The following is a 12,352-nucleotide window of genomic DNA, read 5'->3' as shown; positions in this document are numbered from 1 at the left end:
AATTCCAAGCATTAGAAGATGCTTTAAGAAAATGTCCATGGACGGGCACCTGGGTGGCTCAGTTCGTTAAGCGACTGCCTTCAGCTCAGGTCATGGTCCCAGGGTCCTGGGATCGAGCCCCGCATCGGGCTCCCTGCTCAGCGGGAAGCCTGCTTCTCCCTCTCCCTCTCCCCCTGCTTGTGTTCCCTCTCTCGCTGTGTTTCTCTCTGTCAAATAAATAAATAAATAAATCTTAAACAAAAAAAAAGAAAGAAAATGTCCATGGACAAATGCCAGAAGTAAACAGAATACTGCTGCTTGAAAGGAAAAGTTTAATTACTAGAAAAACTCATTTATGGAGAATACTCCATTCCTAGATGATGCCTAATTTAAAAAAGGTATAACTATAATAAAACTATACAAAAGTGAAAAATAAGTCTTCACATGGGACAGATCTCTTTGAGAGGGGTGTGTGTGTGTGTGTGTGTGTGTGTGTGTGTGTGTGTGTGTGTGATGAAGAGAGGCTTCTATCTCATAAGAGCCTGTTTCTCTTGGGGCACTAACAAATGAATTCACTTTAAGGAGTTGTTTGTATAGACTCTAAATATTTTTCCTGGTTTCTTGTAAGCATTCTTAAGCTCACTGAAGTGCTCTTTGTATATTTAAGTCGGTAACAGAACCATCCCCCCTCCTCTAAATTCTTAATTTCATAGCTGAACACTTTCCCTTCCCCATCCTGCTGTCTCTAAGACTAAAGGTGACTCGAGGACTGGAACTGTCCTGCTCACTACTGCATCTTCCTCACGTGGCCCCGAACTGAAATGTAGTAGGCATTTAAAAATATTTCTTAAACTGATGAATTAATGTCCACTGTGCCCAAAAATGTTTTTGTGGATTTGCTTTAAATACGTCTAGCGTTCTGTGTGCTTAATGGATCATGTCTGGATCATCTCTGTAACAAAACTGAAGTACTGTCGTGTGGTTTTGCTCTGCTCCTGTAGCTGCCTTGGCCTCTAAGTGGGGCACCAGCCTGGCAGGGCCTCCAGGCAGCCCTGAGCCGTGCCACCTGACTGCAGCTCTGCAGGCCAGCCCACGTGGCGCCAGCTGCTGACGGTACATCAGCAGATGGTCAAGGCTCCACGGCAGATGACTGCTTTCCAGCCAGATGGGTCTTTCCTCAGGTGTGGGCCCAAGAAAAGACATGGTTGGGGTGGCAAAAGGAAGAGGCAAGGGAACGGGCCGCCAGTGTCTTCCTCTACCTCCTCCCCTGCTAGATCTGCTCACGGCGTCTGAGCACCCGGCTTCATGCCTAAAACCTGTTGGGTCCTCAAAAAAATGTACATGGGACAAATGAATTTAAAAAACTGTGAATGGATTTTAAACCCAGTACTCATACCCATGAATATGCGTAGTTTTTAAAAGAACACTATCAACAGAGTGAAGAGGCAACCCACGAAATGGAATAAAATATTTGCAAATTATATATCTGGCCAAAAAGTAAAATCCAGAATATATAAAGAATGCCTACGATTCAGCCTCAAAAACCCAATTTTTAAAATGGGTTGAATACTTGCATAGACATTTCTCTGAGGAAAATACCCCTATTGCCAAAAAAGCACATGAAAAGGTGCTCGATATCACTAAGCATTAAGGGAATACACATAGCACTACAGTGAAATACAACTTCACAGCCATTAGGATAGTTACTATCAAAAAAAGCATTGTTTAGACATTAGAAGATACCTAAATGTCCAACAAAAGGGAATTGATTAGATAAATATAGCATACCTATATAACAGAATGTAATGTGTCCTTTATAATTATATGTATAAATAATAACGGCTCTGAAAAATGTTCAGACTGGCTATATATGATCCTATTTGGGGAAGAAAAAAGGGAGCTGTTTATATATAGAAAATGAAAGGAAAATGTTTACATCATGTTATTGGTTACCTCTGGATGGGTTTTTGTTTTGTTTTAGCTCATCCGTATTTTCTAAATCTATAATAAACATGTACTACGTTTGTGGTAAGAAGAAAAGTAATTTTTTTAAAAATTTTCTTAACTTTGTACAAGTACTCAGGAGCCAATGGTGGGTCATCCCTCTCTAGAAATGTTCAGTCAGATCCTTACTTGCTTCCCTTCACTTCTTACTTATCCTGTTCTTTATAGCCTTGGTCATAAAGGGTGACGTGGTGGGTACTTTTGCAACCATCCTTTAGTTTGTACAGCGAGATCATAAGCTTTCTAACCAAAATTTATATTTTGTCTATTTTTTCATCAAGGTGGATCCAACCGAAGAGAAAGGGGTGCTCCACCACTTCCTCCCATCCCAAGGTGATCTTTGCCTGCTCTTCTCCACCCGAGCCCAAGAGCTCCTTCTGTTGTTGCTCTCCAAGGGTTGCAGACCCTCCTCCCCTTGTCTCCCCTTGTCCCCTTCATACTGGCAGTAGGGAAGAAGGGAGGGTGAGGTGGGAATATGTGTGTGTTGGGGGTGGGGGTGGGAATGCAGTAAAGAAATGCACCTAGCTTTTTATATTGTGTATATTCTCAAAGCTCTTGCTTGCTTCAGCTACAGCCCGCCAGTGTTGGCTGCTTAGGGGTCAGGAGGCTTTTGTGGCAAGGAGGCAGAAATGCATTGTGTCTTAGCTTTCAACCAGCCAAGTTCAAACAATCACAGCTAATTTGCTACAGACTGTAATATTAAAGTTCCTGAGAGCTATTTGCTTCCATGCCTTTTTTGCATGCTTGGCTTTCTGTCTGATTCCAGGAACCACCTAAGCAAGTTGCTGCATTCAGGGCTCACATAAAATTTTTCAATTACAGGATGTCCAATCTTTGGCAGTCTGAGATAAGTTCTAGATAGAGCTGTCCAACAGAAATACAATGTGAGCCACATATAGTTTTTGAATTTCTAGTAGCTATGTTAAAAGAGGAAAATAGGTGAAATTAATTTTAATATATTTTATTTAACCCTAATACCCAAATTACTATCATTTCAACCTGTAATCAGTATAACAATTATTAATGAGCTATGTCACATTCTGTTTTGGTACTAAGTCTTCAAAATCCAGTGTGTATCCTACATTGAGAGCACATCCCCATTCAGGCTAGTCACATCTTAAGCGCTCGACAGCCCCGTGTGGCCGGTGGCTACTGTTTTGGACAGCACAGGTCTAGAAGCTGCAGGCTAGTGCAGAAACCTCTTGTTTCAAAAACAAAAAAGGCAAGTTGAGCTTGAGCAATTCAAAAAGTAACTAAAAATAAAGTTAGGACCTAACACCTTGTTCGGCAGACAGCTTGACCTTAGATTTTGCTCCCTTATTTCCCGTCTTTCCTTAATGTATGTATCCAAGTGTTGCTTCACAATACCAAGGTCAGAAATGGATCTAACAGGGTTTACGGTCACGGGGAATAAAGCCATTAGAAAGAAACTGAAAGCCAGCTGGGGCTTGGGGACTCAGAGCCAGCTGCCTTGAGTTCACCTGTCCATTGGACCCCTGCCTTACACTCATTCCTCTGCCGCCCAGCATGCATCTCCGCACCAGGGAGGCTCGTAGGCCCTGTAGCTATGGGGGAAAGTCAGGAAAAGGTAGCCAATTGGAAACGTGGAGGAAGGAAGCAGGTTTTGATGGGCAAACTGTAAAAGTGTAAATCTTGATGTGTATGGGGTTGAGAGAGATTGCTACTACAAATTGAAGAGAATTTGTCTTGACTGTATCTGGGAGAATCACTTGCCTTGGATCTATGCAAATAAAGCTCCGTGAAAGGACCATAGGGATGAGCCAGGCTTGCCCTTTTTTTGGTATTATTTTGTTTACAAAACTTTACTGGGACTTTTAAATCTAGCTATAGATTTGGAAAAAAAAATATTTCCATTTAGATGTTTTATATGGTTGATTATGTTTAAAATTACCATTACTTATTTTTTAAAAGCACACAACCACATATGTATATGTATACCTAAACTTTGTATCATGGTCTCAGTGTATTGTTCATGTATTACTGGGAGATGCTAACAAGAAATCAACCCAAAGAAAAATTTGAAAGAAGCATTCCTATTTATAGAATAAATAATTGTTTCATTTATATAAAAGCAAAAGAACTTAGAGTTCTAATAAATGGGATATCTAATAAATCATGAAGTGGCCCATTTGAATATATTGTATTTTTATAACTTTCCTTGCCAAAGTCCTGGGCTTAGTATGTTAGAGAACTTGGTTTTTCCCCCCATCTCCTCTACCATTCATCTGTCTTTCATATAGTCATTTGGGGCTCTTCGCCCAAAGGGACTCAAGAAATATAAAGGTATAACAAACTTGGCTAAGTATTTCCAAAAAGAATTTTTCAGGTAGTATAGCAACATCATTTTATTTGGGATTCTTTGATCAGGTATGAACAGTTGATACAAATCCCTATGATAAAGCCTAATGAGCCACTTCAGAAAAAGTGGAAATCTGGCCTTACTAGCAAATATGGCAGAGAAGTCCGATCCAAAGAATTTTGGGTCTGAATTTTATGAGGGCTAGTAATCATGGCCAGTTTCCTTGTATATCCCAACTTTGTAGGTACCATCCTAAGGTCTGAAACACAGTCATAGCTCAAAGTTGCTGTTCATCCAGGAGAGAGAAGTTTTAGAATGTATTTAAGTCAATGTTTCATTAATACACCTATACCCTTTCTTTGAAAGTTGGCAACCTAATTGCATCCAAAACTGAATAATTTCTATGCTAAAATCTTCAACTATGGCAAATCACAAAATGAATATTTTCTTCCTAAAATCAGGGCTTACATTTGGGGTTTTTTTCCATAATATTTCCAGATAAATGTATTCAAGATGCAATACAGTATTTTAACATTCATATATCATTTTATATTGAAATATATTACAGTATTAAAATTCAGTGTTCAGTATTTATTTCACTATGCATTTTATTTAGTAGAAGCCGAGAGAAATGTTTAACCCAATGGTGCCTTACTTTGTGATTTGAAAGAAATCGACTTTTTATGTCTAAGTAGCAGATTATTTGCATATTTGTAAAAACAGGCCTTTATATTTTAACTTGTAATACCAATTTTGTTATTTTAGTAGCAGAAATGGGATGATAATGTTAAAGCACCCAACATTTTTTGGCATGAAATTAATTTTTCCCTGTTTGTAGTCAGGGACAGTAAAGGAAAACAAATGTTTTTCATACCACTGCACAATGTAAACATGCACATTTTGGAATCTATGTCATCAGGACAGTTTAAATGGTGGGGTAGAGACTACCCTAGACATCTGTGTCTTTGTGAGTTAGCCAGACAATGAATAAAAGCAGAATGATAAGAGTGTCAACTGGTGGTTTTTATTCAAGTATTGTCTATATAAATGCAAATGAAAAGGCAAATGTCTGTTTTCTGTGTTCTACTCTGGTAAAGAAAGACAAGTCCAGAGCAAAGAAAAACAGGAGGGGAAGGTAGCATCAGTCCCTAGTGCAGGTTCCACACACCCACTTTCTAATCCCTTGTTTGTTTTTCCTGAGAACTTGCATCCTAAGTCAGAGTCTGCTGTCTGTTTACCTGAGGCAGATGCTTCTACTCTAAGGTAAAGACGGATGGTGGGAACAACGGGCAAGAAAACTACCAGGACTAGCACTGACACTGATAAACACAGGAAAGGCCAATGGGAATTTAGGAGGCCTGATAATTTTTTAAATTATCTGCTGTGCACTCGCACATGTGTACATATCTTAATACAAGCATAATGGTTAAGAGATTAGGAAGACCTGCCTCCATCTCTTACCTGCAAGTTGCAAACTTCTCTGAGCCTCAGGTTCCTTATCCACAAGGTAAGTTAACGGTCTCATAACATTAACAAGTACATTAAATGGGATAATGCAACATATGGCCAACAGACACATGAAAAAATGCTCAACTTCACTCGGCATCAGGGAAATGCACATCAAAACCACAATGAGATACCACCTCACACCAGTCAGAATGGCTAAAATTAACAACACAGGAAACGACAGATGTTGGCAAGGATGCGGAGAAAGGGGAACCCTCCTACACTTTTGGTGGGAATGCAAACTGGTGCAGTCACTCTGAAAAACAGTATGGATGTTCCTCAAGAAGTTGAACATAGAGCTACCCTACGGCCCAGCAATTGCACTACTGGGTATTTACCCCAAAGATATAAATGTAGTGATCCGAAGGGACACCTGCACCCCAATGTTTCTAGCAGCAATGTCCACAATAGCCAAACTATGGAAAAAGCCCAGATGTCCATTGACAGATGAATGGATAAAGAAGATATGGTAGGGCGCCTGGGTGGCTCAGTTGGTTAAGCGACTGCCTTCGGCTCAGGTCATGATCCCGGAGTCCTGGGATCGAGTTCCGCATCAGGCTCCCTGCTCAGCGAGGAGCCTGCTTCTCCCTCTGACCCTCCCCCCTCTCATGTACTCTCTCTCTCTCTCATTCTCGCTCTCTCAAATAAATAAATCTTAAAAAAAAAAAGAAGATATGGTATATATATATATATATATATATATATATATATATACACACAATGGAATATTACTCAGCCAAAAAAAAAAAAAAGAACTCTTGCCATTTGCAACAATGTGGGTAGAACTAGAGGGTATTATGCTAAGCGAAATAAGTCAAAGACAATTATCACATGCTCTCACTCATATGATCATAGGGGAAGGGAGGGAAAAATAAGACCAAATCGAGAGGGAGACAAACCATAAGAGACTCTTAATCATAGGAAACAAACTGAGGGTTGCTGGAGGGGAGGGGGTGGAGGGATGGGGTAACTGGGTGATGGACATTAAGTAGAGCACGTGATATAAGGAGCACTGGGCGTTATATAAGATTGATGCATCACTGACCTCTACCTCTGAAGTTAATAATACACTATATGTTAATTAACTGAATTTAAATTTTTAAAAAATGAGATCATGCACTCAGTATGTTGACTCACTCTAGTACTCAGTAAGTGGTAGCCAATCTGAGTCAAAATAGGACACAAGTACTTATCTAATGATCCCAGATTAACCGGAGCCAAACTGACTGGAAGGAAATTTCCTAGTGTACTTTTAGAAGAAAGAAGCAACAGCAGGCTGACTATCCCTAACAGAAATGCAAAGCTGGAGTGGAGGGGGGTGGGGATGGGGTGGCTGGGTGATGGACACTGGGGAGGGTATGTGCTATGGTGAGCACTGTGAATTGTGTAAGACTGATGAATCACAGACCTGGACCCCTGAAACAAATAATATACATTAATAAAAAAAATAATAAATACAAAGCAACCTCCACACAAAGGTCAACTCACATGATGTCAGTCAGTCCCTTATACCTGGCAGGCCTGGAAAATGAAAATTCATGCTGCTTTAGTCATCAGGGAAATTATTAGATTCCATTTGAAATCACAGAAAGTAAGACCTGGAAAGAACCTTCCATATAGGGCAGCTAATAATTGTTGCTTTGGCACAATGGCACAAATCAAAGCAAACTGGGCTGTGTGGTCACCCCACTTGCAGGTCATCTAGCCCCACTTCCTGGTCTGACAGACGAGTAATGTAAGACCCCAAATCACACAGCACCGACAAACAAGCAGCCTGGCTGGTCACCTCACCACGTTCCCTTCCTGACAATCCTTTCCACCTCTAGCACAAATCTCAGCTTCATGTGTTTTTCCCATCTGCTGGAAAGAAAAGGCCAAATGACATGTCCCAGAGTCAGAGGACAAGCCCAGGACACCTGGATCTGAATCCTAGCTCTGCCACCACACGGTGTTTAAGCTCTCTGGGCTCTAGCTGCCTCAACTGCAAAATGGTTACAAAGCTTAAATAAATATACAAAACACCAGGCAAAATAACGGGCATAGGTCAGGTGCTCGGTGAAAGTTCGTTCGAAAGTTCGTTCCATTCTATTTCCTAATCCCTTCACCATCAAACCCAGGCCATATTCAGGAAGGAATTTTCAGTGCATTCAGAAGAGTCTGATCAAACTGAATTACAACAGTCTTAGGAATAAAAATTGCTTTCAAAACTGGCCTCATTTGTTTAAACTGGAATCAGTCGTTTGTCTCATTCACCCATTCAATAAGTTTTTATTGAAGAGTTACAGTGTGCCGGCCTCACCATAATCAAACCAGTGTCCCACCACAACTGTCTCTGGCCAATGGTCTCTGAGTGGCAGGTACGGAGGCAGCCCCCTGCTCCCACCAGGCACAGGCGCCCAAGAGACAGCTTTCTATGAAGAAGGGAAAGGGAATACTTTATAATCCAACCCCCCCTTAAGGAATTATTTGGTTTCTTTTCTTCTTTCATCTCAATGGGCGAATTAAATTGCTTTTTTAAAAAAATTTTTAAACCTAGGGGCACCTGGGTGGCTCAGTCGGTTAAGCGTCTGCCTTCGGCTCAGGTCATGATCCCAGCGTCCCGGGATCGAGCCCCGCATCGGGCTCCCTGCTCAGTGGGGAGTCTGCTTCTCTCTCTCACTCTGCCCTCCCCTAGCTTGTGCGCGCTCTCTCTCTCTCTCATAAATAAAACATCTTAAACAAAAATTTTAAACCTACAGGAAAATTGGGGAGGGGTGAATATTTAGAAAAAGTTTTGATGGCCAATAAATAATATCTTTTTGTTTTTTAATTTGTAAAAAAAACCTCAAGGATTCCCCTGTTTCTGACATCCCAATTATAACTGAAGGCTTCTTGGGACACATAATTTAGAGTCTTCCCCACAGCCTTCTGTCTTCGTTCTGTCTTCCCCACAGCCTCGTTTCCCTGCACTCTGAGCACTGGGTCCTCCGTGTCTATCTCTGGAGTTACAGTCAGCTGCAGGTTTCCCCCATTACCCGAAAGTAGAGCACTCCTATGAAAACTTTCCTAAACTGAAATGGCCTAAAGCAAAGGAGCAATTACCAGTAACTTACATGGAAAAATATTTAAGCATTCTCAGACCCCCCAAAATAACCTCTCTTAGGCTTTTCCGGTACCTTAGAACACACCCGCTAATGGATGCACAAAATAAATGGAGATACAACACAGACGCTCTCAGACAGTTCAAAGCTACATTGGCTTGCCGCTGAGATGCTGAGTGCGGTTCCAGAAGGAGCTTGGTGGGGCTACTCTTACTGTTTTGGGATGTGCTGCTTCTACGATGGATTGCTGCAAAAGAAACACAACACTATTGTCACATTTTGCCTTTTTTTCCTAAAAGCAAAAATCTTCCTCAGATTTTTTCGGTTAGCAAAAACAGGTACTAATGTAGTTCTTTCGTAAAAGTGAAGTGGCCTAGTGCAAATTTTTGAAAATCAGGGGATGCCTTTACATGTTTCTCTTACTGGTAAGTGTTTGAAAATGCCCCAATCCATCAACATTCTATCACAAATTCCTTAGTCTTAAGATTCTGCTCCTACAATTCCAGAGGCACATTTACAGGAAGCTAATGAAGCTCAAGCTTTGGGACCTCCACTTACAAGGATCCCTTCTAATAAGTACTCATTTTTACATCAAAGTTTACATTATTTATGATTTTGTATTAACTTCCTTAATATAGCACCTAAATTGTCTAAAGCTTCAGGCCCCCTTACAGGGCGCCTGGGTGGCTCAGTTGGTTAAGCATCTGCCTTTGGTTCAGGTCATGATCCCAGGGTCCTGGAATCTGGTCCCAAGAGTCCCACAAGTCCCATGAGTCCCACGTCAGGCTCCCTGCTCAGCGGGGAGTCTGCTTCTCCCTCTGCCCCTCCCCCCGCCCCCACTCATGTGCGCGTGCTCTCTCTCATGCAAAAATAAATAAAATCTTTTTAAAAAAAATAATAAAACCAGTCCTTGTATTACTGGGCTTACATGTATCTTCTGATACAGAAACCAACCAAAGTAGGTATCTTAAAAACTTTCCTAAGTCACCAGCTTTCCATAAGAGTGACAGGAGAATCCTAAACCAATATAAGACAGCAAAAGTGTTTGCTCCTTTGTACTCCCAGAGTGGCCTACAGATAGTTCTAAAATAGTTCAGCTCAGTCACTCTTGCCCACATTGTGTTAGAGTCAGTTAAAGGCCCCACAGTGTGACCCACCCAGATAACATGTTTGACCCCTGAGGGGCCTAGGAAACAAGTCTGGACGTTATTAGACATCTAGTTCAAATTTAGCTTAAATCTTGACCAGGAAGATGCCTGCCAGAACACCTGGTATATCCATCAACCTAAATGTGTTTTAGTCATGAGAAACTCCCAGCCTTTTCCTGTTTTCTATCTCCAAGCAATCGAGTAAGTTAAAGGTCACCTGTCGAAATACAATCTATTTAAAATAGGTACCCAAAACAAATAGCAGCAAATGACTAGGAAACCCTAATGCTTTATGGAGCTATTGTATTCCCAAAGGTGCATTTTTACATTTATTCATTCAAATAATCAAAAAACATTGATTGCATAACTACGATTTATTAGGCATTGGAAATACGAAGATACATATTCTACAATAGGAAGTACTAGTCCTAGAACCAAGGGTCTGGATTCTAGATCCAACAAGAACTTCAGCCAGGAGGCACAACCCCACTCTGCCACTGGTTCTAGAATGCTCCTCACCACCAACACAAGCTGGTTGGCTGTGTGTATGAAAGGAAAATTCTCCCTTGGTGCTTCCTGCTTAGATTCCTCTTAGGGCAAAGGCATGGATAGGTTCCCAAATGGGACCACCAAAGAAAAATGGAAAAACATATCTAATATAGTAGGGTAAACATAAGACCTGTTACCTAAATTACTTACCTAGATGACAACATAATTATTGTTTCCATTTTTCATGTAACTACCACCAATTCTTAATCATCTACTATGTACTACAATTGTGCTAAGGTCTTTGCAAATATTATTGCATATGTTATTGTTAATCTTTCTGACTTTACAGGTGGAGAAATCAAGGCCTGAATGGATTAGAAATTTGCCTCAAGCCACTTGCCTTGAATGGATCCAGAATTCAAACTCAAGATTGAGTAAATAAATTTGAATGGGAAGTCATAATATTGTCAACTTTCCATTTGCCAGTTTAAAAAAAATACTAACATTTCATAAAAACAAGGACATTTTAATAAGCCAAAACAAGGGGAGACCTAATCTTAGAGTAAAAGATAGTAGGCTCAGTTAAATAAACATAGCTTCATGGAAAACTTAGTACACTGCCTTTATTTTCCTCATTGAGCTGTGGACTTGCTCTCATCCCAGGCCCAGTATTTACCACCTGGGGCACACTGCCGCTTATAAGTGATCTAATTTCCTTCAGTTCTTTGGTTCTTTACAGCTGGAGGGGTGGTCACGTTTTTAAAAGGATGTACGTGTACTTTTCAGCTCATCTTATCAGACACTTGCTACCTTTTCAGGTGATTTCAGTGGAGTCACTAAAATTCAGACATCATTTCACTAAACACAGACTTCTGGAAGTCCTAAACTGCGATGTGAATAGTTAATTTGCTTCCCAGTATATCTCCCTTCCTTTCTACTGTTCATTATTTGTGGGGTATTTCTTCCATTCATATTATAAATTTTTAGTATTGAATTTATTTTTTTACTCTTGAAGTTGGTAGAGTTGTGTGATTCTTTTAAATTACAAATCATAGAATTTGCTTTCCCACAAGGGCCAGAAGTAAACATTGTGTTCTTTGCCTCAGTCATACAACCTAGCCCTCATTCATAGGGGAAATAAAGTTAGAGCACAACGGCAGTCATGTTCAAAAAAAGTGAAATAAGTGGCTCTGGAATTTCAAAGCATTTTCCCAGACAGCCCCTCAAGTATACCCCACGGCAGCCCCATGAAGGAGAGAGAGACTGATCTCCCATGTTGCAAATGGGGGGCTGAGACACCGAGGGAGGAAGGAACCCCAAGGTCTGACCACGGGTGGGTGAAGGGGCCAAGACTACCCCTCCAGACTATTTCAGTCACGCTCTTCAAACTGCATTTTTACCTTTCTTGTCTTCATTCATCTGACAATATTATTGAGCACTTTCCCAGGAATGAGAAGGCATGGGGAGAGTCCAGCTGAAGATGCGAAGGTCAGTACCACCTAATTCCCATGTTTCAGGGCGCTCACAGTCCTTTGGGGGTGGAGGCAAATATATAAATGACATTAGAACTAGGCGGAATACATGTCCTGCTCAAAAGCCTGAAGTCATGCATCACAAGGACCCAAAGAAGGTAGCACTCCTGTGGTTGAGCCTTACTGCCTCACACTCACATGTGTTTTCCCATCCTCTGAGTTAGATGTGCAGTGTTCCTCAAAATGAAAGTTCCGGACCACTGAAGCACTTAAGGAGTGCTTGTTAAATACGGATTCCTGGGCTCCACCTCAGACCTTCCCAAATAAAAATCTCTTGGAACCCAGGAATTTTTT

General features: G+C 40.9%; 1 protein-coding gene across 5 annotated transcripts in view; it reads left to right on the top strand.

The window, feature by feature from the left end:
• The window catches only part of WIPF1 (WAS/WASL interacting protein family member 1), a 119,158-nt gene extending 113,845 nt beyond the window's left edge, over nucleotides 1-5,313 (top strand). For all 5 annotated transcript variants that reach the window (XM_064586729.1, XM_064586731.1, XM_045868552.2 and 2 more), the window contains one exon: nucleotides 2,265-5,313. In XM_064586729.1, coding sequence (XP_064442799.1) covers nucleotides 2,265-2,320 — 56 coding nt within the window. In that variant the 3' untranslated portion in view covers nucleotides 2,321-5,313. The remainder of the gene's footprint in view (nucleotides 1-2,264) is intronic.
• Nucleotides 5,314-12,352: the final 7,039 nt, after the last annotated feature.

Source organism: Mirounga angustirostris, unplaced genomic scaffold, assembly GCF_029215605.1.
Source record: "Mirounga angustirostris isolate CCGP_5_RB_7025 unplaced genomic scaffold, mMirAng1.0.hap1 SCAF_3, whole genome shotgun sequence".
Lineage (NCBI taxonomy): Eukaryota > Metazoa > Chordata > Mammalia > Carnivora > Phocidae > Mirounga > Mirounga angustirostris.
The sequence above is the reverse complement of the archived record's forward strand: the minus strand, read 5'-3'. Positions and strand labels throughout refer to the sequence as shown.